The following is a 27,746-nucleotide window of genomic DNA, read 5'->3' on the forward strand; positions in this document are numbered from 1 at the left end:
CCCTTCCTGCTGACCACGTTCAGCCCACTTGTCTTTCCCTGCTGGGCCCAGGGCAGAATTACACCAGACGTCTTCCTTTCTCAACTGCTCTCATCACTCGCCCCTCCTGCCTCCTCTACTGCAACCCCATATTGGATCTGGGGCTTTTTCCTTCCCCCAAAATGCCCTTCACATCCCTCGATCACAATGCGGCACACACTGCACCTGCTTCTCCCACTGGACCGAAACTACTCGAGGGCAGAACCTTTCCTCTGTCCGTAGGCGGGAGTTCCCGGCAGTGCAGCTTGTTCCAAACGCACCTGGTCCTGAAAGGTTGGCGGCTGGAGGCATCTTGGACCCGAGGCAATGGTGATGCACCTCCCAGGCCCGGGGTCCCTGAAACCCGAGGGAGCAGCGTGCCCGGACACACGTGGGTTCACAGCAACTAGAACTGGCCACGTTACGAGAATGAGTAGATACTCATGAGACGTTTGTGAAATGAAGACACAACAAAGATCTCAAGGCCCAGTACCATGCCTTTCTACAAAGCCGTGATGTCCCCAGCCTGCATCACGTGCAGATGCTTCCAGTGATGAAAATCAAGCCACACAATAGAGGACTACCCTTCTGGTCTCAACATTTCCTCCTCCTCCTTTCCAGAAGAGGCCTCCGTGGCAGTAAGATTTCATGTCAACTTGACCATGTGTGAAAGGGTAGGGAATGGGGTCCAACCTGTCAGGTCACAGTCTGAGGATGCCTCCTGGGAGGTGTGGCCTTTTTTATATCTTGCTCTTGGACTTCCTCCTCATTGGGACTCTGTGTCTGCCTCTAGGGGCAGCCCCATGTGGGCCACCAACCTGGACAGTTGTCCCCACCATGTTTCCACCGGCCTTGGATCTGAGTGCCTCTGTACCGAGCAGCCCCTGAGCTCCCTGCAAGCTGCTTCCCCGTTCCGTGTCACCAGCCTTCAGCTAGCTGAGTCTAATGAGGGCGCCGGCTACCGTCAGACCCACGGTCTTGAATTGAACTCGGCTGGGAAGCCTTCTTGAGGAGCCTTGGTAGCTTGGTGATTATGCGTTGGGCTCTTAACTGCATGGTCAGCAGTTTGAAACCACCGGTCACTAAATGGGAGAAGGAAAAACTCATAAAGAGTTTGTCTCAGAAACCCACAGGGGCAGTTCTACTCTGTTCTATAGAGTCCATGTGAGTCGGCATCAACTCGATGGCAGTTTGGCTTTGGGGGGAATGCCTTCTTTTTGAGGGCGGTGGGGGAATGCCTTCTTGATGGAAACTCCTTTCTTGTGCACCGAGGAATGCCACTGGTTTTGTCTCTAGACAACCCAGCCTCAGACAACACCGTACAGGGAGGAAAACACCCAGGCCTCCCCCATCATACACACAGAGCCCAAGGCATTGGGAAGAGACATTTTATTCCAAAAGCCAACAGAGCCTATCTCTGCAAATCAGTCACTCTCCCTGCCCAAGCTCTGTCACCTGTGCTTGGGAGCAGAGCCTGTGGTACTTTTCTGGGCTTAAGGTGTAAACGGACACAGTGTTCAGGAACTCATCCAGCGGGCAGGGCCCTTCCAGGCATCCTCTCGGCACCTGCACCTGTGGAAGAGACAGCGTTCAGCACGTCCACTGAGAACCCTTCCTTCTGCTGCTGTGGCCGCACCCAGAGGCCCGAGAGGCTTGGGCTGTTCTATGCGCACACCACCCAGGCCCCTGCCAGTTAAAAACACCAGTCCCACTTACAGAAAGCAGCCAAGAAACGTTAGTTGAATTGGCGGGGAAGACAGAGCTAACTTATTTTCCTTAAGGACCCGGGAGCCCGAAGCAGGCTCTGCGCTCGGCCCAGGCCACACCCTAATGAAGCTGCCCAGCCATGGAGAGTGCCAACAGATCCCACCTCCCAAAGTGCCACCATGCTTTTTCCAGTCGGCTGCTCGGCCAAGATGGGACCATTCTGGTGGGGACGTGCAGGAGATGAGGAGAAGGGTGGCCTATAACTAGGCATCAGACACAGCTGGGCAACGGGCCACGTCTGAGCCCGCCACCAGATTCCAAGCCCTGCCCTAACCTTGGGTCCCCCTCATAGGATTCACAGGGACGATTCTGTCAATGCAGACACCCCCAGCCCTGAGGAGGGGGATGTGCATGGTGGGTGAGAGTGAGAAGAGGGTGCCTGGTCACCACCCCGGCCCACCGCAGGGTCTTACCTCCCCATGGTAACACAGCTGCACAAACCACTCCTTCGAGTCCTTATGCTGGTAGAGCTCGATGGCCAGGTCGGCTGCGAATGGGGGCCATTTGTGGTCAAAGATGCCCAGGGCAATTAAGAGCGGTATGAGGGTGACGTCGTGAGCTGCATAGAGGTACAGCTTTCTGCAAAACAGGAACGGTTCTTTACCTCGGGACTCCCGAGGCCAGGCCAGTGCTGCTGCCTTCAGAGTAAGGAACCCAGAGACCAGGCGATGTCTCCACATCAGCTGAGCATGGCTCACAACTCCTTGGGAGTAACAGGCGGAGAGAACCCTATTCCCGACTCCGGGTGTTTTCACGATGGAGCCTCCCACTCCCCTGCCCCCTCCTGCCCTGGGGGGTGCAGGTGCAGCAACCGGCAGGCTAGCGAGGCCCTCCTGCTCGTCTCTGTCTGGGATCTGCCTGCTGCTGGTGAATGCTCTGTTCTAAGCCATGAGCTGCGCAGGAAGTATTTCGGAAGGCTTGCAGTTTAGGGACTACGTTCCTTTGAAAGGACTACTACTGGACTCAGCACGCATCATGGTCTCCAAATGGCTGGAACCAGTGGTCAAGGCACCCTTTTAATCTGCCTCCATGTGACCCTGCACCTATGTTCTGGGAAAGATGAACGATTTTGTGTCTTTGAGCCCCTATCCTAGAAGACCATCACTGGGCCCTGGAGCGCCCCACAGGTGCAAGGGCAACGGGGACAAGGTGGCAAAAAACCATCAGGAAATGCACAGGCATCACAGGTCCTGTGAAGGGCAGGGAGGGGCGTTTGCTTGATGTTCTCTGTCCAGACGCAGGATTCATGCGCCCCGTCCAGAGTGCACGCTGAGGCTTCCTGTGGAATCTCTCACCCAAGGTGACAGCTGATCCCAGCGCTCCTCCCACAGGAAGGTGCATAGCAATCACCTGAGTGTCTCCTGTCTGGGACCTGAGACCAACGTGCTCTCCGGCCAGGTCACAGCCACCCCTCTGGGGCTGCACAAGGAGTAGCACGTGGCCCTGCCCCCGGGGGCTCCATGCGCGGAGATGGAGCCATGGAGCTTCAGGAACCCATTCCAACATCTTGCCTACAGGCTGCCAGACCTGCTGCACCCTCCAGGGAGGCGCTCACACCTTACAACTTCTCAGCAGCTCAGCGATAGCCAATCAGGGTGACACTATAATCAGTCTGTTTGACTTCAAAAATTGTGGGGGAAATGGAATTAAGAGAAATTGGAGGGTTCCCCCCACCATGAACTGTTTAAAACCCCCTCGAATGTTCAATTAGTTAAGGAGAAATAAATGGAATAAATTCAGGTTTTTGGGGGCAGACGAACAATGTCAGACTGTGGTAAAAGCGCGGCGAGAGGAAAGTAAAATGACTGCCGAGGGCCCAGGGGCCCCTAGCCATCTAACCCGAGTCACCGCCTGGCTGATTTTTGTCCCCTAAGACCTGGGTATCCTCCCCTCAGCTAGAGCCACGTCAGGTACCTGATCCCGCTGGGTGGAGTGGCAGGCTTCACGGCTTCCAGCAGGTTGCTCTCCAGGATGTGGAGGAAAGGGCCGACAGTCAACTGAATACTTTCCCTGTGGCAAGTGAATGACATGGAAACACCGGGTGGCACTGGGCACACGGGGTACATAGGCTGGTTCCACACTGGAGGACCCTGCGGCCCAGCCAGCAGGAGCCGAGGGACACTGAGCCACGAGGGAGAAAGACGGGGGGTAACCGGCGTTGCCTCAGGCTTGCAGCTTCTCTGGGAACAAAGGCTTCCAACCACAACAGCAATGCAGATGTGGGGAGGGTGAGGCAGAGTGGGAGTGGCAATGGGGATAAGACCCCCAGGATGAGGCCTTTAGGAAAGAAAGCACAAGGCTGGGAAGGACCCAAGCAGCCAGACGGAAGCTCTGTTATAACACTCTCTCTTTGGAGCTTAGAAAGCAGGAGCTTCCTTATCTACTCAACAAGAAGTTCAGAGACACTGTCCCCAGAGCTGGCTCTATGGTCCCATCCCTTTCATGCCAGGTGGCTGCTGTCCCTCTAAGCAGATCCTTGCATAGATGCAACCAAAGCAGAAAGGCTGGGACAGAGGGGCAGGGGAGGCGCTCAGAGCCTCTTGCCTTCTAGCGAAGAGTGAAAAACATCTCTCAGGATACCCAGAAGTATCCCTACCCTAACCACCAACAAAAGGGACCTAGGCTGTCACGGCTGGCTTAGAATGGCCTTTCTCCAAGGGGCACAGGTGAACTGCCAGGACCAAGAACTGCACAGTAGGTAGCTAAGCCGCCATGCCTCTCTCTCTTTCCAGAAGAATGTGCGCAGGAAAGCTGAGCAGGACTGGGCTGCGTCGCAGGCCTGGAGCCACTTGCTCGGCAGGAAACAGCAGCTTTATGAGACCAGGTCTAATTGGAATAGAGAGGAAAGTGGATCAGGCCTCATTTGTCAAGATTTCTAGCAGGAGAAAATACACTGTGGCCCGAGGCCAACCTGGCCTGCCCGTTTTTGTAAATAAAGTTTTATTAGAACACAGTCATGCCTACTTGATTACATATTGTCTCTTGTCATGCTATAAGAGAAGATACAAGTGGCTATGACAGAGCTGCGTGGCCTGCAGGGCCCACCATGTGTACTGAGAGAGCGAGAGCAAGAGAGTTGGAGGGCAGCGAGTGGGTGACAATTCAAATCTGGCGGGAGCAAGACGAGGGAAGCTGGGAAGTGGCAGATAGTGGCAACGGGCGGATGGCCGAGGTTAGCGCACCAGTGGACAGGCTGATGCTAAGTGGGAGGAAAGCAAGCAGAGGCCCTGACTCGTAGGCAGCAGACCACGCACATTCTGGAAACCTTAGAGGCTTAATCCTCCCACTCGCCCTTCCCAGGACTGCTCCTCTCCTCCCTCTTTTCCCAGGTCCCTTAGGTGAGTGCACACTGAAAGCTCACCCGCCATCAACCTGGGATCAAAGTGACCGTCATGACTGGGTCAGAGACATGTTCACTCTGGTGGTCAGGACCAGGCTTTCTGAAATAAGAGCCTGTCATGGGAGAAGGATCCCTGGTGGTGCAGCTGGTTAAGTGGTGGGCTGCTAACCATAAGCTGACAGTTAACCCCACTAGACACTCCTTGGGAGGAAGATCAGGTTGTTCCCATACAGATGTACCGTCTCGGAAACCCTGGAGAGCAGTTCTACCCCATCCCATAGGGTGGCTCTCGGTTGGCTGGGATTGACTGAATGGTGGTGGGTAATTAGCAATATAGAGAAAACACAGGATTTTGGTTAGAGGATCTGGGTCCCAGTCCTGATTCAGACATTTGTTAGTGGGAGCTGAGGCAAGGAAACTACCCTCTCATGGCCCTAGTGCATTTATTAATAAAGCCAGAGATAATGGCAATGAGAATCAAAAACTGATTCGCCAATTGCTCAGCAATGAACAAAGTCAGCAATAATTATTTTACCGCCTTTGGGCCGGGCCCGGACCAGGTGGCTGCCTCCCTCCGCTCTCCTGAAAGATAGCCTGCTGGACTGTGCGGCCCTTTCCCCACCTCTCCAGGCCAGAGCTGGACTGTGCAGCCCTTTCCCCACCTCTCCAGGCCAGAGCTGGACTCTGCAGCCCTCTCCCCACCATCCAGGCCAGAGCTGGACTGTGCAGCCCTTTCCCCACCTCTCCAGGCCAGAGCTGAACTCTGCAGCCCATTCCCCACCTCTCCAGGCCAGAGCTGGACTCTGCAGCCCTTTCCCTACCTCTCCAGGCCAGAGCTGGACTCTGCAGCCCCTTCCCCACCTCTCCAGGCCAGAGCTGGACTCTGCAGCCCTTTCTCCAGTGTTCCAAGGAGCTCTCCAGGCCAGGTCTGTACAGCCCCTTCCCTCAGCATTCTGGGACGATTTACTCACAGACCACATCCTGACTCAGACGCTGCAACTGCAGCACCAGAAGGCCTCCTTCCCCTTACCAGCACATCCGTCCTTGGCTCAAGCCCTATAGATGTCCCACTCCTCACTGCCAGGCGCGATTTCCCTGACCTAACTCGTTGGGTCTCAGAACCTGCCCAGGGGGCTCAAGATGCCCCCTTCCCTTTCTCTGCTCTCCCTTCCCTCCAGTGGGAGGAGGGGGGGGATTCTTTCCCTGCCTCAATAAAATCTTTCTCAACTCCACATTACTGGCTAATTCTATCTCTGTTCTCTGTCTCCATCTCCAACCTCTCACCCCCAACATGGATCTTTTGACATTTAAAGCAAAAGGACCATCAGCCACAAGGAACGTGCAGGAGGGCAGTGAGTCCTGGTTCCGAGTCACAGTGAATAGAAGCAGGGGCCACCAGTCCCAGCTCACAAAGAGCAAGGTCCTATGACTGAGCCCCTGCAGGAGGCAGCAGAACAGGGTGCTTCTAGCTACACACACACCACCACCACCACCACCACCACCACCACCACCACCACCACCACCACCCCCCTATGGGATATAGAAAGATTTCTCCCAAGTTGTCTCCCCCAAATATACGCCAGACCTCGCTGCTTGCCACACGTGGTAAACGACTACACACTTGGAGGTCATTGGAAGCAGGTCAGAGGCTATTCTCCCTAAGGATCATCAGCCATCTGGAGCAATCAGACTATACTCTGTCCCACCCTAAGCATGGCCCACCCCCTTCTGATAAGGATAGTAGATTGTTTCCCTGAAGGAGAGCCCAGGGAGGTCAAGCCCACTCAAGGGTGACCAAGGTCAGGCTGCCATACTGAGTCTAGGGTCCGCCCATCTTGTCACATGTGTACCTCTAGTCCCTCCCCTTCCTATTACATGTACACCCCTAGCTCATCCCCTTCCTGTCACGCTTATGCCTATAGTACATCACGCTTATGCCTATAGTACATCCCCTTCTCTGTGACGTATGTGGTTACCTGTAATCACACCCCTAAGAATATATGGGCCTTGGCCAGAAATAGAGACCCTCCTGTCCTCTCTACCCATGCTGTGCGTGGATCTGGCCGGTGAGATCATGACTGTCCAGCAGGTGAGCATGCTACCATGAAATGTGTCTGACTCCCTCATTTTACTCTCTCTCCTGGCTCTCTTATTCTCTATGACTTTATTTTTACATATTTTAACCGTACAATTATGCCTACTGAACCTGTGGTTAGTTGTGGGGAGCTGGCTTCCCTACCACCACACTGACTCCATTTGGCAGGTGTGACTGGCTTTGACAAACCCCTTGTCCCTGCTTCCACCCCCACCCCAAGGCCTGATCAAGTGTGACTTTACCAGCAGCTAAAGAAGCCTCTCACCTGTCTTCTTTTTGCAAGATGTACAGAAATGTGTCCACGGCCCTCTGCTCTATCACCTCTGCAAATCTCTTCAGGGTGGGGCAGCTTGGGAGGCTGTGTACCTGAGAGAGTCACAGGTTCCATTTTGAGAGAGACAGAGACAGACACAGACACACCCTGAAATGCTGAGCTTGGAAGCTGACCACTTCTGTGAAGCCTGTCCTTTCCTGGCTGGTGACACCAGTGTTCAGGGTCAAAAAGTGCTCTGACCCCAAGGTCCTTCTCTAGCTAGTCCTAGGAGCTTCAGGCTCAGAGAAAACACTTCCCTTCCCCTTGCTGATGGGTTCCCATGCATTCCCCCCCCAAAAAAATCTTTTAAAACTTACATAAGGACAAAAAACACACCCCAATACAAGGCAAGGTAGTCATATATTAATATTTTCTTGGCCTCATGTCCTCCAACATGGTTTCTAAGCCGTTTCTGCCATCTTGCCTTGCGGAGCGGCAGACACTGCCCACCCTGAGGGCAGGCCTGCTCTTGCCACCAGCAGCGTCAGAGCCCAGCGGGGTGCAGGCCAGTACTCTTTCAGGTGCCTGGCTTTCAAACCAGGAAAAGCATTTCCTGTTGTGTGTTCTTCCGCATTTATTATGAAAGGAACAGATTCCATGGCCAAAGACGTTTGGAGAAAATAGACTGAAACCAGAGTCATCTGTTTTTTGGTTTGATGGGAGATTTTTCCGATACGCTGATGTGCACACAGCCTCTCCCTAAAGTGATAACAATGGGCAGGGATGCCGCCACCAACCACCGACTGCGCGCCCACTTACATCAAGGCAACAGGGATTCTGGGAGCACAAAGGAGAGCACCGTGCTGGTACTCTGAGGGAGGAGCCCCCCTTGACGGCGCTTCATCCCTTGGTCCCCTTATGCATCCTTCTGCAAGTCCTGTCACCGCTCTCCCGAACACAGGACACTCTCTCCATCACAGGTGTGACTCCAGCCAGGGACACCCCCTGCCCGGGATCCCTGCTCCTGCCCCCGCCCCCCCCCCTAGCCCCAGGTCGGTCTCTCACCTGCTCAGCAGACAGATTGTCTAGGAGACTGAGGAAGTCCACCTCGTCACTACTGCTCAGGCCCAGCCCTTCCTTCACCTTTTTCAGATCCTCGGCGATTTCGGGCAGCAGCGAGGCAGCCTGCCTCTGGCGTCTGTCGAAGAAGAAGGCATTCCTTCCCCTGAGGGCTGCTCCGAAGACCACAACGTGGTCCCTCCAACAACCGGGTCTCACTGAACCCGGACAACAGCCCATTGGTGTAAGCTGGTTTCACTGCCGTGATCGAGACGAGCAACCCAGGCTCCATGCGCTTAAACGACTTGTAACAAGGGCTACGTCAAAGCCCGAGTTTCCCAAGCCATAACCCAGTATGTTTCTTCTTGTGCCTGACACGGGGGGAGGGAGGGCATGTTTGTCTGAAGATACATGCTGAATAGTGTATATCTTAGCGCTGCCAGGCGACGCCCACCGGAAGCCGAAAAGGACCGGCACCCCAAATTGACCCATCCAACCAGGTAAGGAAGAGAAGGGACGCTGGTATCGGATTTGCCGTTTGATGACTGACAGGAGCATCTTTCAACTTAACCTGTTGCCTCATCTGCCGTGCCGGAAAGAGCTGGGCTGCTGGGAGGAAACCGCTGTGCAAACAGCAGACTCCTCCCCTACCTCCCCCACCATGACTGTCCCCCACCTCCCCCACCATGACTGTCCCCCACCTCCCCCACCATGACTGTCCCCCACCTCCCCCACCATGACTGTTCCCCACCTCCCCCACCATGACTGTCCCCCACCTCCCCCACCACGGCCATCCCCCACCTCCCCCACCATGACTGTCCCCCACCATGACTGTTCCCCACCTCCCCCACCATGACTGTCCCCCACCTCCCCCACCACGGCCATCCCCCACCTCCCCCACCATGACTGTCCCCCACCATGACTGTCCCCCACCTCCCCCACCACGGCCGTCCCCCACCTCCCCCACCAGGGCAGTAGGAGTTCTCGCTCCATCCCCTTCCCGAACCTTCACCATGAGCCTGCCACTGTGTGTGAGAACGTCTTCCCTTCCTGCACAGTCAGCGTCAGACCTGGAGGATAATTCCCCCCAACCTGTACCCACCAGCTGCATGCACCTAGCTGGCCGGCAGGAGAAGGGGCGCTGGGAGGCCATTACCTGGTTCTTTGCTTCAGACTCCAGCAGTACTGGTAGTTGGGGTACAAGACTTCAGAGCTGGCCTCATCGGTGCGGATGACGGCGGGTCCTGCAAGGAGGAGGGAGGCTTCAGCTGAGATCTCCACAGCATCGGAACCTCCTTCTACTTCTCTGTCCAGAAGGGGAGCTGCTCCAGGAGGCAGACAGATGGTCAAGGCTGCTTCCTAAGAATGGTGAAAGCCTTCAAGCTGCCTTGGCCTGCCCATGGGAGCTGTCCTATGGCCTGAGCAATGGGGGCAAAGCAAGGGGCAGCCTTCTGTCGTGCACAGTCCCTCCTGCCAGGGCACGGATCGATGTGTAAGGTACAGAACTGGATCAGACCGGCACTTAGAAAAGGCCCGGCCTGCCTCAAGCTCCACTGGTAGTGGGGCATTCTCAGAGAGAACGAACTGTTCCTCATGTCACTGGAATTCGTGCCCTTTCTTATGTCCCAAGGTCCAACCCCACGGATCGATATGGTGACTTATCACCTGACAGACAGCACTATGATCGCAAGGCTGGGGCTGTCCAAACTCTTCCAGACTCCTTGGCTTTCTACAAATCGAATCACGGCTTTTGCACGAACCGCCAGAAATCAACGATTGGACTACAAATGACGCTTCCTACATGCCTCAGTGACATCTGGCTGCTTAGTGCTCCGAACACCTTTAGGCCCACCTATCAACACCCAAAGAAGGCATTCAACACCTGTAGCTTCCTTGTCAGCCCCGTGGCAGTTACATAATCTACTGTCAACTTGAGTCAAGGGGTGGAGTCTAGCCTGTCAATCAGGTCATAGCCAATGAGACCTCTGTGTGGGCACGACCTACCCCTGAGGATTCTGTCTTCCTCCCTGGAGGCGGGACACACTCTCTCCCTGTGAGACTTTCTTGTTGACAAGACACATGGAGCTACACTGATGGAGCCAGAGTCCTGGAGCTGGAGGAGCCACATGGAGACCCACGCCAGTGCTGAGATGCCCCTGGATCCACAAGACTTTCCACCCACTGGCTGGTGAGCTTCCTGCATTTGGCATCATTGCATGTGCCGTGTGAGTTTGAAGAAGGCTTTATAGACTCACATTGGATGTATGGGCTAATATTGGACTTGTGGACTTGACCTTAACTGGGCCGAGATGTTTTCTTAATATACAATTACTCATGAGTGTCCCTGGATGTGTTTCTCTGGTCAACCCGGATTAGCACACCCCCATACATAGCTCAAGCTTCCCTTGATTTAAAAAAAACAAACACGCTCCCATCAGGAGCTTGCTGGAGTTCATGGAGGTGAATCCACAGAGTGCTGAGACTAGCTATTATTCCCAAAGAAATGACTGACCATTGAAGCCCCAGTACATTACACGTCGACTGTGGTCACTGTACTTGTTGCTGTTCGGTGCCCTGGAGCTGCCTCACACTCGAGGTGACCCTATGCACAACAGAACAGAACACTGCCCGGGCCTGTGCCCTCTCAAAAAGTGCCGCCTTTCGGAGCCCACTGTTGCGGCCACATGGTCAGTTCGTCTGGTTGAGGGTCTTCTTTTTTGCTGACCTCCTACTTCACCGAGCACGATGCCCTCCTGTGGGGAGAGTCAAACGCTTACAGACATCCTCCCAGGGTAGTTAGACACCAGACTATAGGGTAGGCCTCTAGGGCAGTTAGTCACCAGACTATAGGGCACGCCTCACTCCCTGCTACTGGGGACAATAAACTATCCCTCCTTGAGGCCTGTGGCCAAGTGTTCTCACCCTACCAATAATGATCTCTGTCAACTGAGTCAGGGAACAGGTCAAACTGACTCTGTGACGTCCAAAGTTAAGTTATCCGCCCATCTTATCACATGTGTACCCCCAATCCCTCCTCTTACTGTTGCATGTATGTCCCTAGACCACCCCCTCTCATTACTGTATTACCTGTGGTACAGCCCCTCCCTGTGATATATGTCCTCACCTGTAATTAGGGGGCTTGCACGTCCCCGGAGAATATAAAAGGCCTGGGCTAGCATTAAAGATCTCTATCTTCCTCCACGTGGACCATCGTGTGGGGCTGAGGTGAGCATGCTACCATGAATCGTGTCTGACTCCATCTATTTCAATACTTCTCTTCTGTCTCTCATGCTCTCTATGACTTTACTATGATCTTTACTTATTATCGCTGTACAATTGTGCCTACCGGACCCGTAATGATGTGCTAGGGGCTGGCTTCCCCTGACACCCTCCCTCTCCAGGGACCAATCTCTCCCGATAACCTGTCTAAAGTACGCGAGAGGAAGTCTCACGAAGCTCGCTCTGCAGCAGCAGCATTCTGGCTGTGTTTCTTCCAGCACGCCACTGAAGGGTTTATTCGCTGGCAGTCCCTGGTACAGTCGGCATGCTATGCCGGCACCGTAACCCAAATGCACCACTTCTCCCATCGTTGTACTTACTGCCCAGCTCTCACATGCAGAGGGGGCCACCGAAAATAGGATACCTCAGTCCTCTTTGCCCTTTAGCACTTTATTAGCTTTGTCTCTTCTTTTCAAGAAACTCTGCGGTGATTTAGGTAGGGGTTTAGACAACAGAACAACAGTTTTACATTCAGCAGTCCATGCACATTGTTTTCAATACATCCACTGCCATCACTGACCTCACCCCTCCCCTGTGTGTCCTGTTTCCATGCCTCTTTCTTTGCTTATCCTGCCCTTTGGATCTGAGATGGTTAATGTGGCTCACATGGGGGTCTAAGTTAGAATCTAAGTTCAATCCATAGTCTCACACGGGGTCTACGTTAGACTCTAAGTTAGCCTAAGTTCAGTTCGAGACCTGAAAGGTAACTACAGGCCATAATCTTAGAGGTCCCACCAATCCCAACCTAACCAGCACACCCTGGCCTCTTTTATGATTTCGACTTTTGTTACACATTTTTTCTCCCAGCCCATCCAGGGCCTTCTCATTTTGTTCTTTTCAGAGCACTTGGTAGTGGGAGCCAGGCCTGCTCTCATTCTTTCGGACTCAGGGCTATGTCTGCATGGTCCATTAGGCTATTGCACTAATTGCTTCTATGCCTTTCAATTTCCATCATTCTTCTTTCCTCCAGACAAGGAGGGATCAATAGTTAGCGCCTTAGACGGCTGCTCATGAGCTTAAGACTCTAGTCGTTATTCCCCAAAGCAGGGGACAGAACATTGTCTTTGAGAACTTTATTAGGCCAATCGAACTTGATGTCTCAAGAGCTCTGCTCTTGACCCCCTGGACCCAGTGAGACATTGTCCACTGCTTTTGTACAGTCAATAAAACACAAGTAGACATGTTTCTATTCATTGGCACCTGCCTGAAGTCTGCCATTGGATCCACAGTATCTGGATCCATCGTCTGCACAGAGCAGACAACTATCCGTTGAATGAACTGACTGACCGGCCGAGTGGGGCAGGCAGCAGGTGCTAGCCTCCCCGCACCTTACTTCGTCAGCTGACATAGAATCCTGTGCTTTCCCAAGGATTTTCATTCGTGGAGCAACATTCCGAGCCGCATCACTTCCACGATGGTGGCACCTTCCGGAGTCTTTGAGTCTATTCAAGTTCCTTGATAGGCATGAGAGTCATTACGACAGAAGCCAACCCGGGGCCCCGGGATCTCTGCGCCTGGTGCAGGGAGCTGCTCCCCACTTCCTCCCTTGCTGGGGACCTGGGGTAACACGGGCTGAGATTGGCGTAGAGTTCAGGCTGCTGCCCAGAAACCTCATCCCAGTCACACGTGTGCTGTTTCTGGGCACATTGCTTTTAGCATCTGAGCAAACACTTTGAGATCAGGCACGTGGGCCACTCCTTAGCTCAGGGGCTCCCAAGGACTAAGGAGCAGCCCTTCCAGCCTGTCTCAGAGATACTATTTATATTCACTGGCCCAACTGCAGCCAGAATTAGCAGTAGCACCCAGTCCAGGCAGGGATACGGCCTGCCTCCTCTTGCCCTGAAAGTCCCATTATTTGACGTCCCATTACTTTAAAAGTCTGATGGAAATGGTCTAGCTAGTTGAGATTGCTGATGCTATGGCTAAAGAGAGTAATCTGAATCTTTGCCTTGTGGAAACTCAGATCAGCAGTTAAATGTAAATTTGAATCCGTTGAAAATGGCAAAATACACCTTCACCGGACGGTCAACGTCTTCAGTATGTGGGATCCAGGAGGGAAAATAACCACCGGGGTTCCTGAGTCGGGATCCGTCACTGATCATTCACTGGCTGCATACACCAGCCCCCAACGCAACAGACGTTCTCAACCAGCAAAGACTGGACTGGATCCTGCTCAGACCCTCTGGATCATGCTGTGGATCAGCACCAAGAGCAGAGCTGCAGCTGCAGGCGTGGTTCCCAGCTACGGGTCCCTACTGGCCTCCCTCCATCTCAGCAGGGTCCAGCGGGCTAAGAAGTTCCCTCCATTGCTCATAAGGCTGGATGAGGGCTGCCTAATTCGGCTCACACAGGAGCTTGAAGGGCTTAATCGAGAGCAGAGCACATGAGAGCAGTTGATGTACTGCTGCTGATGTGGAGGTCAGGCTGGCGAGGGCAGTGTAAGGCCAGAGAGGAAAGGGCCCCCTGGAGTCGGGGCCCCATGGTCACCACAGGGGCAGAGGCCAAGGGAGCAGGTACCGAGAGAGGGCTGGCCTCTGGAAGTAAGAAGGACAGACTCTGCAGAGGCAGCTTTGGAACCCCAACTCAAACCTTTCTGACGTTGGTAAAGCCCAGCCAGCAAGCACCGAGTAGACTCCAGGTTCCGATGTATGTTAGTGGAACGGATGCTGGGGAAAAACCAAAAGGGCAGAGACACTTATAAAGGGAAGACTTAGCTACGTACACTCCCCCTCATCCCTCAGAGCCGGCAGGAGGCTTCCACAACGATGTAGGGGCATCAGAGGGCTGGGAAGAAAGCGTCCTCTCTGTGGAATGATGCCCCAAGGGAATTCCTGAAGGCCGAGGAGTGGGAACTCCAGTGACCGCCTGTTCCATGAGGGCGGTTGCACCGACTGCATCGTGACAACCCCAAGGGGACCCCCAAAGTCCTTCTGGGGGACCATCTGGGAAGAGTTTGGAGTTGGTTAGCGCGCAAGCTCAAGACCTTAAATTGGGAGCTGTGTCGCTTGGTCAAGTAACTCACGAGACCTCCTGGGGGTTGAAGGTTGGTGAAAGAAAAGGGATAGTTTCCACGTAGTTCTTCCTCAGCCTCTCTCCCAGGGCAAACATCTGCTGCATGCCCACCCTGGTCAGCTGCCCCGAAGCCATGCCCCCCTGGGATGGGAGAGAAAAGAGGTACGACTCAAAGGCCTGGCCACCTGATGAACCCCGCCCCCAGGAAGCCACCGAAGCTCAACTCACCTTCAGTGTGACCTTCTGGTATCGATCATCGAAAGGAGAATGGGGCTTCGGGCCACCAGTCAGATTGGTGACTGTGTAGTTGAACTGAGTTCGGGGAGGGACCTCCAATAGCAGAGGGTCCCACTCTACCTGTTGTAACCGCAACACAAAGACAAAACCCACGGCATGTTCTCAAAAGCAGCCCTTGCAATGGGCAGCGTTGGCATTCAGCGGGACTCAGGACACAGAGCTGGGATCAGCCCTTGTGTGTCGTGGACTCGTTTTGCAGAAGCCATTTGACCTCCGCTCTCTGCTTGTGGAAGCAAAACCACCCCTGAAGCCAATGAGTGGCCAACACTGACCGGCCTCACGAGACACCGTGTCGTCTGCCATGAGCATGTGTCAAGGTCAGTGAGGACCTGGACATGGAGGTTTTCTCGGCTGGTGAGAATATTTGCTCTTGGGGAGGGCAACCCGTCCCTTGGGAGACGGAAGCTTTACGTGGGGAAGCCTCCAGCCGTCATCTCTCCCTTTGTATCCGATTAGGTTTTAATCAACCCATAACCCTAAGGATGGTGTGAGCTGTTCCAGTGAGTTACTGAACCCAAAGCGGGAGTGGAAGCCGGTAAGGCTGTGGCATCATGTGGACTCTTCAAATGGAAAGCTGGCATCTGCCTATTTGGCAGTCCAAAGGATGATGTCCTTTGGACGTGTGACACCCGACTTAGATCTAAGTGGCTATAATCAGAGGAGGGCTACATGGAGAGCTGGTCAGAAGGGTGGTACCCTTCCGACTTACGAACTCTGGTCCAGCTCCGGGTGGGTAGGGCTGGAGAGCGTGTTGTGTGGGTGCCTGGTGAAGATGATGGAAGAGTGGGAAGGTGAGGGCCAGATCAGTCCCCACATTATGAGCACTGGGTTCATGCTGATGACCACAAGGTGTGCTTTCTTCTTCATAACCCATCACTAGAGCTGCAAACTTCTCTCCGGAAAGAAGTTTGAACTCCAGCTCCAATTAAAAGACGGCAAGACCATAACTTCTTATTTAAGGTGTCCTTAGTCTAAGCTTTGTTGTTGCTACACAGTACTCGGTACTAAGATTTCTGTGACCTGTGGGACACATATCACCCACCAACAATTTCATCCTTTTAGGCTTCTTGGGAGGCTGCTGTCCCGGCTGTAGTTCACGTCACTGCCTGTCGGGGCTTTGCATAACTGCATGCACCTGAAGAAGAGGGTCTCAGCCACCAATCCTACCACCAGAGTCCACTAGGGATATATGTACCCCTCATAAAAATCCATATCACCTATAAACATTGTTTTTCCTTGATTTCAGTGTAGAGCCCTTGTGGTTCAGTGGTTAGTCATTGGGCTGCAAATGGCATGGTCAGCTGTTTGAAACCACCATCAGCTCCGTGGGAGAAAGACTGGGCTTTCTACTCCTGAAAACAGTTACAGTCTCAGACACCCACAGGGGGTCACTATGAGTCAGCATTGACTTGATGGCAGCGGGTTTGGTTTTGAGTTTTGGTTTTCCATGACTGAAACACATGGCACCAATAAAAAACTCAAAGCAGAAAAGAATTCGGTCAAGGGAAGGCTGGAGGGCTGCTCCAGCACTAAGTCCCATACTGAAGTAAAGGGGGAAAAACAAACAGCCTGGCACTCAAACGTTTGCCAGCCAGAGGAAGGAATAAACATGACCTCAGCGATGATACGTTGGTAAGACGAACTTCTAAGGGGTCAACAGGCAACGTCTTGAAAGATGAGACAAGAATGAGTTCAAGAAGCTGAAAAAAACCAAAGAATACAGGCTCCAAAAGGGAATCTCCAAGACATATCAAAACCAGAAAACAGGAAAGAATCACAAGAGCAACTCAGCAAAAATGAGAAGTTGCCTAAGACCTCTTTCCCTGCTGCTACTCTCGCCCTGCTCTTGGGGGTGTTCCACCTTTCCTGCCGCCTGGTTCCCTTCCCTTTGGGGTCCCTTCTGTTTCTCCTTCCTTAGGAGCCCTGGTGAAAGTAACACAAACCTATGAGATTGAAGACAGGGACTCAGAGGTATTAATCTGTAACGAAGGCACCTGCAAAGTACCTAGGGAGAGTCGTATCGGTACAGAGCTCCCAAATGAAGGGACAGTCGAGCAAATGCTCTCTGCATTGGCAGATGGCATCACCCTGGACACAGGAAAGCCCACAACTGGACAAGACGACTGGAGCTCATTGAAAAGTGGCAGGCTACAAGATGAACATATACAAAATCAGGTTCCTCACAAAGAGAGCTCCGACCAGGACCTCAGGAAAGTAGCATCTATAATAGCCATCCACAGATGATACTTATGAGTAACTATAGCCAAAGAGACAAAAGACCTATGCAAATAAAACTATTAAGCAATACTGCAAGGGATGAAGGGAGCACACATAAATGTGCGCATTATCCGTGTGTGCACCAAGACAAACTGCGGATAGCCTGGAGAAGGAGGGGAATTCCGGAACACTTCATTGTTCTCATGTGGGACTTGTATGTGAATCAAGACGCAGTTGTGTCAACAGAAAGGCCTAAAATCAGGAAAGGTAGGCATCTGGGTTGTATCCTCTTACTGTATTTATTCAATCTGTATGCTGAGAAAATAATTAGAGAAAGTGGATTACATGAAGAGACACGTGGCATCATCAAGATAGGAGGAAGACTTATTAACAACTTGCAATATGCAGATGACACAATCCTGCTTGGTGAAGGTGAGGAGGACTTGAAGCACTTGATGATGAAGATCAAGGACTGCAGTCTTCAGGATGGAGTACAACTGTCAAGAAGACCAAAATCCTCACACCTGGATCAATAGTTCACACCTTGATCAATGGAGAAAAGTTTGAGCCCTGACCGTGGATCCACAGTCAATGCTCATGGAAGCAGCATTTAAGAGATCAAACGAGGCATTGAGCTGGGTAAATCTGCTGCACAAGACCTCTTTAGAGTCTTGAACAGTAGGGATGTTAGTTGAGGACTAAGGTGTGGCTGACCCAAACAATAGTCTTTTCAATCATCGCATATGCTTGTGAAAGTTGGACATTGAATGAGGAAAAGAGAAGAATCGATGTGTTTGAATTATGGTGCCCTTTCGCTGGCATTGAAAGGGACAACAAATCTGTCTGAGAAGAAGTGTGGCCAGAGAGCTCCTTAAAGGCAAGGAAAACCAAACTCCGCCTTTGGACACCTGTTGTAAGGAGACAATGGTCCCTGGAGGAGAGGCAGCATGCTTGGTAAAGTAGAGGGGCAGAGGGAACCCCTCAACAAGATAGACTGACACTGTGGCTGCAACAATGGGCTCAAGGAACCCTGTGAGGGACGGCACAGGGCCAGGCAGTGTTTCACTCCGTTGTCCATAGGGCTGCTATGGATCGGAACTGACTCAACAACATCTAACAACAACAACATAAATGGAAGAACCTATCACTCTGACAGGAAGATTTAACATTGTGAAAATGTCAGTACTACCCAAAGTGATCTACAAACAGAGTGCAGTCTCGATTCATACTCCAGCTCTGTTTTTCCAAGAGAGGGAAAGTCTCATCACCAACGTTAGATGGTGCGTCAGGCCAGGCTGGCTAGAGAAACAAGCCAATGCCACTCACCTATATACCAGAAAGAACTTTAAGAAGCAACTTTACACCAAAAAGGTACCCGACCAGTTCAACAAAGTCCATAGATCTGATGCTACCCGGACCCTCTTCAGACTCGGGAGCTGCAGGCCAATGACAGAAAGGTGAAGCAGGGAGGTCATGGGCAGTGGCGCAGTCTCACGGATCCAAGGCTGGTGGAAGCACGGTAGGGCGCTGACAGTTCTTGGGGTTGGTGGCTCATACGACAGACACAGAGTTCCACTGAGGTCCCAGGAAGGAGGACGGTGAAGTGGCAAAGAGAGAGGCAGTTCCCAGAGTCCCTCGTGCTCACACAAAAGGCCACACCCCAAGGAGGTATCATCAAGCTACACTTGATTGAAAGGTTTGACTACACCCCCAGCCAGGAAGGAATGTCTAGTTGACATAAAATCATCCAATTACTACATATGGAAAGGAGAGAGGCCCCAGAGAAGCAAAACCCAGTAAAAAGAAAACAAAAAAAAAAAAAGTAGAGGCGATCTCTCACTTACTGATCTCAAAGCTTATCACACACTCGTGGTAGTCAAACAGTCTAGTACCTGTACAATGGAACAAAAGTGAGAGCCCAGAGGTGATCCATTTACAGCTGACCTTTGATAAATGGCCCAAACCCCTTAAGATGGAAAAGAGATAGTCTTGCCGACAAAGGAGACTGGCGAAACGGTCTCCATCGACAGACCAGTGACACAGGACCTTACCTCACACTGTGCTAGTCTGGACCCTTCAGAGAGACAAATCCACAGAGACTCATGTGTGAGAGAGAGTTTTATAGAAAGGGTAAGTGCATATTAAGAAAACATCCCATTGTGATAAGAATTGTATGAGCCCCGATAAAATGATTAAAGAAAAAAAAGAAAAACAAAAACATGCCCAAACCCACAAGTTTATTAACCCATTAACCCATATGTCCAACACTGAGCCACAAAATCCTCCTCCATCTCACAAAACAGACACAATTGATGCCGACTGCAGGAGGAAAACCAAGTCAGTGAATGTGTAAGCATCTCAGCGCTGGCAGGGGTCTCCATATGGCTGCTCCAGCACCCAGGGCTGCATCGGGGTAGGTCCTTGTGGCTTCTCCCTGGGGATGTCTTGTAGGAAGTCAGCCTTGCCAGCTGAAGCAGGAAATGGCTAAGGCAGCTACATGCTGGTGTGACCATCACAAAGCAAGAGACCCGAGAACTGGAAAGGTGAGGCTCACCCAGCCATTCATCCCTCTGCCCTTCGATTAATCCCACATGTGTTTATCGGCCAGGTTGGCAAAATAAACTAACTACCTCACACACCATACACAAAAATGAATTCAAAATGGACCAAAGACCTTAATGTAAAACGTAGAATCATGAATAATGTAAAACCTAGAAGCTAGTCACTGAAAAAAACACAAACAATCCACGGCATAAATATGCTCTCAACTGTACATGAAACCAGAAACAGTAGGCAGGGGAAGACACTCAAGGAGTGCAAAGGTGAAAGGCATCAGTGGGAAATGCTTTTATGCAATCGCAGCGATCTACCCATAGGTACATGGACAGACACGCAAGCTGAACGGTGTGGGAGGGAAGTGGAGTTATCACCAGGGAGATATATGTCTATGTGTCTATTTTATATGTCTATATACATATAAAACATTCTCCATCAAAACTATATATACTATATAAATAGCGTGTGTATACAAGGGGGTACTCCCCAAGAAAACAGCAAACAGCTCCGCTGAGTGGAGCTGTTGTAGTGACTTTTGCTCACTAGGGGAGCATCGAGCAACTCGCTCGGAGTGAGCGCACCCAGTGGCATCACCCGGGAAGGTTCTCTCTGGTCACAGTGACTTTTTTCATAAAAGTAGTTTCATGTGAACTTAGTCTTTTGTGATGGCAGATTTAAGAAAAATGCACAGAGCTGTTGTGCTGTAGAACACAGCATACAAGGACAGCACTGTGGGAAAAGCTCAAGGGAACGCGTGTTGGTTTCAAAAAAGGTGCAATGTCAATTGATGACAAACCTCCTTCTGGATGTCCGTCAACTTCCCGATCGTAGTGAGTGCAGTTCACTCACCAGCGGCAACTGTCAATCAAGCTTTCGATTCAGAGGTTCTGAGAAGATTGCGAAACAGTGTGTGACTACAAAAGGCCTGACTTGTGGCAGGCGGGGGTACTGGTTGTGCCACCACGACAATGCACCTGCTCACACTGCCATCTCAGTGTGCCGGTTTGTGGCAAAAAAAAAAACAGCATGCCCCTCTTGCTCCACGTACCTTACTCATGTGACCTCGCTCCGTGTGACTTCTTTTTTTTTCCATGAATGAAGAGGGACACGAAGGGACAGTGATTTGGATGCAGAAGAGGTGAAGAAAAAAACGAAGGAGGTGCTGTCAGCCACCCAAACAGATAAGTTTGAAAACTTTTTCCAAGAATGGAATGGTAGATTTGAGAAATATATTAAGTGTAATGGAGTACTTTGAAGGTGATAGGTTGTTTTGTAAAGAAATTTAAATAAAAACTATATATGTACAAATATTCTCTACCAAAACTATATTGGTGGAGACTATTTGTACACGTGTATTACCTTTGTTACAGATATGACCGTGAATGTGGTAGGGCACACAGGGGGATGTTATGAAAACTCCTCATACATAATCAAACATCTCAAGGGAACAAGTCACTGGACTGGGAATTCAGGACCACAGTCTCCGTGGCACCAAGACCAACTAGTATGACATGGCCCACAAGACAACGTTCTGCCTTCTGCTGTGGTGAATAGTGATTGGGGTCTTAAAAGATCATGGGCAGCCATCTAAGGCGCTACAGTTGTTCTCTCTGTGTCTGGAGGAAAGAAGAGTGATGAAAATCATAGAAACACGAAACAATTAGTCCAAGAGACTACTGGAGCCCACAAACATCCGTGTCCACAACCTGAGACACAGACGAGCACATGGCTGTCACTACCAACTCTCAGAAAAGGATCACATAGAAGGTGCTGACTAGAGGGGGCAGTGTGGGACACAGCTCGGCAAACAAGAGACCAGGCTGACTGGTTGGATAGAGACTGGCGAAACCCCTGAGTTGAGGACCCTTCGTTCCTCTGAACTCACCCCTGTAGCTCAGTTTTCAGTCAAACAAGAGGCAGGTCTCCAAGGGAACAATAGTACTAGTGTGGTATGCACACCTTAGAATAATCCATGGGAGACCAAAAGGGCAGCATCTACCCAAGGACAAAGTTCAAAAGGATTAAGAAAGGTTGAATGGAAACAGGACCCACAGGAAGAAAGTTGGGGTAAGTGATACTACATCGAGGGATTTGCCATCGAAGACATTTTTAAAAAGGTATATGAATTATTGACGGGAAAACTGAAGACCTGCTCTATAAACCCTCATCCAATTCACAATGAAACGTTGCTTTGGGTCTTGTTTAAAGACAATAACAAGCAGAAAAAGTGCAGGCAAGGCAACTGTTGAGGAGAAGCATGCCATTTCCAGTGATAACAGACAACTATCTCCCAAGTCCCTATAAAGAGGACATCAAAAGCCATTGAGCTGATGCCAACTCATGGGGACCCTGGCTGCCCCTGTGAGTTTGCGACACTGGAACTCTCTGCAGGATTAGAAAGCCCCTTCTCTCTGCTCCTTGCAAACGGCTGCCCTCCCAGGGAACAGCCCAACTCTCCTACGCAGCTACACGCCCGGGCTCCTGGAACGAGGATAGAGAATTTAATGAGCACCTTTGCAGCGGTCACAGAGATGAGTTCGTAGCTCCCTCAACACTGCGTGACAGCATCTCCCTAAGGCAGTGCTCAGGGAAGGCAACTGTAGACAGCGATCAGGGTGCGGCATTCCAGGTGGAAGAGAAAAACAATCTACATAAAGGTAAAAATAAAACAAACCTACCCAAGTACAAATTTTAGAACAAAGTAACGGCTTTAAACCCTCACAACATTGTTGGAATCACTGGTAGATTGCTAAAAGTTACTTAAATCCCAGCCTGGACTAATCATAGATGCATCCTCTGGGGTGGGAACAAACTTCTTTAACCCTTTGCCGACCAAACGGTTTCCTGCTTTGATGTTTTTGTGGACACCATGTATTTTGGAAAGCAGGCTGAAGTCAGAGGGGGAAAATGCTCGGAGGAATATGGATTCCGATACAATGGCATGGGACACGTGTGTCCCACATGGAATTTGGGCGTAGGATTGGTGAGGGAGCGTTTTCTTCCATTCCATAGTTCTACAGGTCGTTGGCCAGGCACATGTGACAACTGGGATAGAAGCTTCCTGAGAAAAACTGAGAAGGTGAAATGTCGGTGGATTCTCTTTGCCCCCCTCCCCCCCAGTCACACCAGCCATGCCTGTCGCAAGTCCACTGGCTCAGGTTGTTGTTCAATGTCATCGAGTTCTTTCCAACTCATAGTGACGCTGTGGCCAGCGGATGGAAGCACGGCCTCAACCCTGCTGCTATGTGTGAGCCCGCTGTTGCAGCCGCTGTGCCGATCCACTGGGAAGCCCTCAGAGAGTCTACACCTTTTCCAGGCTCTTCGTAGAGTCAATAGAGTATAACCGTTGGTCCAAACCTGGGCATTCAGGTTTTCATGCTCTGCTGCCTGACAACTACCTTGTCTTTAGCACGAGTCTCCAATACACTACTTTCAGTCCTTCTGTAACACGACGAGATTGGAGAAGAATGGAGGTAAGGGATGAGAACACAGGGGATGGGCTATGTGTGCACAAAAACATAGGAGCATTGCGTGACCTAAAATAAACGGCAAAGTACGAGATTGGCAAACGATCAAAGCAAGGCACAAGTTGGAGGAAACAAGAAAAGAAACCCAGACACCAGAAGCAAAGCTGAGTCGCTACCGAAAGCAAGCTAAAACCCCCAAAGTCAGAGCCTCCTACGATGCATCCAGGTGGGAAGTGCTGTAGAGACTTGCTTTCACATGCCAGCTTTAGTGAACTCACTTTTCAGCCGGACAATGTGAAGAGAGTGCGGCCCCGAAGGTGTCTGAAAACCACCTGTGATCACGAATCATGGGCCCAACAGAGACTGGAACACCCCTCGAGCCTGCTCCACCACCAAGCTACCGGGCCAGAAACACTCCATCAGTGTGATGTTTGGGGACCTGGGGATTTCAGGCTACCTGTTCGTGCTGTCAGGTAAGCACTGGACTGCTAATAGGTAAGCATGAGCTGTTAAACACAGGTTGGAGGTTCAAACCCCACAGCAGCTCTGTGGGAGAACGAGGATGCTCCTATAGAGATGTACAGGCTTGGAGTCCACATGTGTCAGAACGGACTTTGGGTTTGGCTAACCTGTGCTAGGAAGACAGCTCTTCAATTACAGACCAAGCTGCTATGAAAGGTCTCAGGTTTTCACTGGCTTGTCCCAGGATCGTATCCAGAAAGGTGAATCAGTAAGAACACAAATGGCTTGTTTCTTTATCATAATTATCTTGACATGGCCACAAAGCCAGCCATACTTTTTTATATCAATTTTTTTGTGTGTGCAAACTTCCACTGAAAAAGGAGAGCTCCAATGTGATGCGCTCTCTGCCTGCCAAAAGAGCCTTCTAGGAATCTCACATAGCCTCTAGCAAGCCCAGCCCAGGAGAGGGCTGCTGCAGCTTCTGTTCCCCAGTAGTGTATGAGAGCTAAAGGCACCGGAAGCAAGGCGACAGTGTGACACACACAATCCTGCAAGGGTGGTGATCTGTGAGTATACATGCAGGCGGAACAGATGTAAGCATGAAAATGGGACTATATATCCATGGGAAATATATGTATTTGCATAGGTGTACTTACCTTGGCTGCAAATATATCCATGAATATGGTAGAGCAATCAGGAAACAAAGTTACAGAAACTCCTTAGACCTAACCAAGCACTTATGGAATGAGTTTCTGGGCTGGGGGAACAGGACTCTAGTTCAAGGGGACATCAATGTCTATTGGCATAATGTGGTTCACCAAGCCAAAGTTCTACATCCTACTTGGGTGGGTAGTGACTGGGGTCTTAACGCCTGTGAGCAACCAGTCATCTAAGGGGCAACTATTGGTCTTTCCTTGTCTGGAGGAGAGAATAGTAAAAATCAAAAGACATATAGAAGCAAAAAAAAAATAATTCTGTATGAGCCAGAAGGGCCAGCAATTACTCTAAAGTGGGGCAGGGAAACTAAAGTCCTAGAAGCGGAACAACCAGAATGCAACTCTAGAGAGCACTGTTACATCCTAAAAAATGATAAATATAACTGACTGATGAGCCCTGGGGGCTCAGTGGGCTACCGTTTGGGCGGATAACTACAAAGGCAGCATTTCAAAACTACCAGCCAATTTGAGACCACCAGACTCTCAGGATGTGGCCTTTGGCCCCCTGCAGCCTTGGAAACCCACAGGGGCACTTCCACCCTGTCCTGTAGGATAGCTAGGAGTCATAATTGACTGGGTGTCAGTGAGTTTGTGAATGGAAGACTGAATAATTTGTGCAGCAATTGTCAAATGGAAACCTACTTTGGTGTGTACACTTTCACCGAAAACACATTAAGATACTAAAACAAACAAACAAACCAAAGCCCGTTCCCAAAGGTAAGGAATGTCCTCTTAGTGAAAGATCTTAGATCCAAGGAGTTTCCTTCCAGTGAGGGTGGTTCCAGACACAAAGGTCCCTTTGACACACCACTGTCAAAGTCGTACTGGTTTCAGGTCACACCCACGAAGTACACTAAGCTCACCTACGCAAGTGCAGGGTTGCCGCCCTATTCCACAACTTCTGAATCGCAATGTGCATTGTTAACAAGATTTCCAAGTGAGTCCCCAGCTGGTGATTCGCCCGATGGCTGCAGTATAGCCATTGAGAGGCGCTACTGGAACCACTAGGCTGCTCTACCCTGGAAAAAGTAGGAGATGGGGGGCCAGGCCCACCCCCTCTGCACTGGAGGGACAGGCTATTCCAGCTTCCCTTCACTGAGATCACGCAGGGACATTCCGAGGGGGTGTGCTGGGGCGAGGCGCCCAGGCCCCTGGGACCGGTCTCCGATCCTCGCCTCACCTGCCCCGCCGCGGGCTGAGCTCTCTCACCTGCTCCTCCTGCGGGAGCTGCTTGAGCGGACTCCGAGCTCCGTGTCGAAACACCACCTGCACCATTTTCAGCTCCAGCAGCTTGCGATCGACGGGGTGCCGGGCGGTCGCCTCCTGCATCTCGGCCAGGGTCACCCTCCGCTGGTGGAGGCAGTACGCCAGCGAGGTCAGGACGCCCACCGGGACCCACAGGCGAAAGCCGAAGACACCCCGGATCATGGTGGTCACAACCTCCGCAGCCCTCGCCCGCCCGCACGCACGTCGGGGCGCAGCGATCTCCCTCAAGTTCGCAGGGACAGGCAGGGCGCGGACATTCAGCCCCCTAAGTGGAGACTGCTGTGACCCCAAGTCTGGAGGGGGACTCCCGCGTGGGAGCCCGAGGAAAGGAGAGGGGGTAGCGGCGAAGACCTTTTGACTGGAGCCCCGCGGGGCGGGGGAGGTGGGGTTGTCCGGGGTCTGCAGTGGTCGCTCCCACTGCAGCCTGGCCTCGGGACGTCACCTCCCGGCCAGCGAACCTGCAACTTGCATCGGGCTGGCCTGCAGCGCTTGAGGACCGTTCCTCGGCTCCCCGGGCGCAGCGCCCCACTAACACAGCCAAATCGGAGCCTTCATTTGCCTGAGCAAGCTCCCGCCCACTGACTCACCCGCCCACTGACCTGTCCCAAAGGACTCCCGCAGAGGAGCACTGGGAAACCGGTCCCGCCTAGGCGCCGCGTGCGCGCTCCGAGGCAGCAGAACTACAACTCCCACAAAGCAGTGCGCGGCGGGGCCTCAGGGGCGGGGCTTCCTGCAAGGCCGGCCAGTGCCAAGTCTCAGACCAAAATGGACTACTCGGAACGGAATCGTTTGCGAACCTTGGTCCTGGGCGCTGGTATTCATTGACCGTCCCCCTTGTAGCACTTAAGATTCAAGCTTCAATCATCGCAGTCATATGGAACTTTTAAGACCACGTTATCTTTTCTTACAGACTACTTGCGGGGTGGGGGTTGGTGTAGAGGTGGGCGTGGGGAGTTGGGGTAGGATTGGACTTGCCTTCCCATGCCCCGTGATTCATTATGCACTTCAAATTGCCTGGAAGAATGCTGTCCTCACTACCTGCCAGTCTGGTTTCTCCAGAGAGTACATTTCCTAGAAGCTTCTGCTCCAGCTTTCCACAGGAGGGCCCAATCTAAACTATGAAAGGAGATTTTTGTGAATATATGCCATCTAACCATTTAAAAAATAATTTAAAACTCCATCCTTGGGAACAAACAGGATCACATGTGATGTAACATAGATATGGCTCCTAACTTGATTCTACTCGATTGCACAACTAGAAGTTTCAGAATGTTCCAGAGTGGGGGGTAGGTGTGGGGGTAAAATGCTTTTGACTCACTATGTGTTGTCAGAGCTTTCCCTGGGCCGAGGCCATAGATTCACTTAAAAACATTTTTTTTTAGGGATTCACTTTTTGGAGTTTTATTTTGTGTCCTGAGGTAATTAGAAATGGAAAGCTGTTTTATCATGGTTCCAGTAAAGTTTCAAGAGCACTAGGCAACGTTGTTTCATAACTTGGATAAAGGGACTTCCAAAGGTTCATGGAAAATGTTCATTATCTTCTCATTCCATTTTTCTATGTATATTCAAATGTAGCCCCAAAGGCTGTAAAGAGCCAACCATTCCGTAAGACCTTCGTGCAGCTTCAGTGTAAGAGACGGAATACCCGACACCAAACCCGATGTAGTCTGGGTCAGTTCTGGCCCATGGTGACCTCAGGGGGTTCAGAATGGAACTGAGCTCTGTAAGGTTTGTCTTGGATGGAAGAAGAGCACCAGGCCTTTCTTTTGCATGCCTGTTAGTTGGGTTAGGTTACTGGTTTCTTAGCATGAAGGGCCCTGGAAATTCAGCAGGTTCAACAGCCTGGGCATTTTAGCACGACTGTAATGTTGACATCTTGGTGCCAATGTATTCGACAAACATGGACTGGGAAACTGTCACTGACTGTTAGTCTGAGTAGACT

The 27,746-nt window shown here is 51.5% G+C and overlaps 1 protein-coding gene across 1 annotated transcript; it reads right to left on the reverse strand.

Annotated features, from left to right (window-relative positions):
* Positions 1 to 1,402: 1,402 nt before the first annotated feature.
* Positions 1,403 to 26,442, reverse strand: ACP6 (acid phosphatase 6, lysophosphatidic). The gene is made up of 10 exons (XM_075560486.1): positions 25,748 to 26,442; positions 15,052 to 15,180; positions 14,834 to 14,964; positions 14,401 to 14,477; positions 9,689 to 9,776; positions 8,539 to 8,671; positions 7,486 to 7,586; positions 3,700 to 3,795; positions 2,199 to 2,364; positions 1,403 to 1,590 (listed from the first exon to the last, which is right to left on the reverse strand). The coding sequence occupies exons 1-10, from the start codon at positions 25,964 to 25,966 to the stop codon at positions 1,447 to 1,449; spliced, it is 1,284 nt and encodes a 427-aa protein (XP_075416601.1). The 5' UTR covers positions 25,967 to 26,442; the 3' UTR covers positions 1,403 to 1,446.
* Positions 26,443 to 27,746: the final 1,304 nt, after the last annotated feature.

The sequence above is a fragment of the Tenrec ecaudatus genome, chromosome 1, assembly GCF_050624435.1.
Source record: "Tenrec ecaudatus isolate mTenEca1 chromosome 1, mTenEca1.hap1, whole genome shotgun sequence".
Taxonomy (NCBI): Eukaryota; Metazoa; Chordata; class Mammalia; order Afrosoricida; family Tenrecidae; genus Tenrec; species Tenrec ecaudatus.

Bases quoted from the DNA above. Each gene is read 5' to 3' on its own strand.
- ACP6 (XM_075560486.1), bottom strand. From the start codon at position 25,966: ATGATCCGGGGTGTCTTCGGCTTTCGCCTGTGGGTCCCGGTGGGCGTC. The intron at 9,777-14,400 runs GTTTGAGTTGGG...TCCTCCTTGCAG, and splicing joins GCTTTACCAACGTCAGAAAG to GACCCGCCGTCATCCGCACC. The intron at 1,591-2,198 runs GTAAGACCCTGC...TCTCTTCCACAG, and splicing joins AGCTGTGTTACCATGGGGAG to GTGCAGGTGCCGAGAGGATG.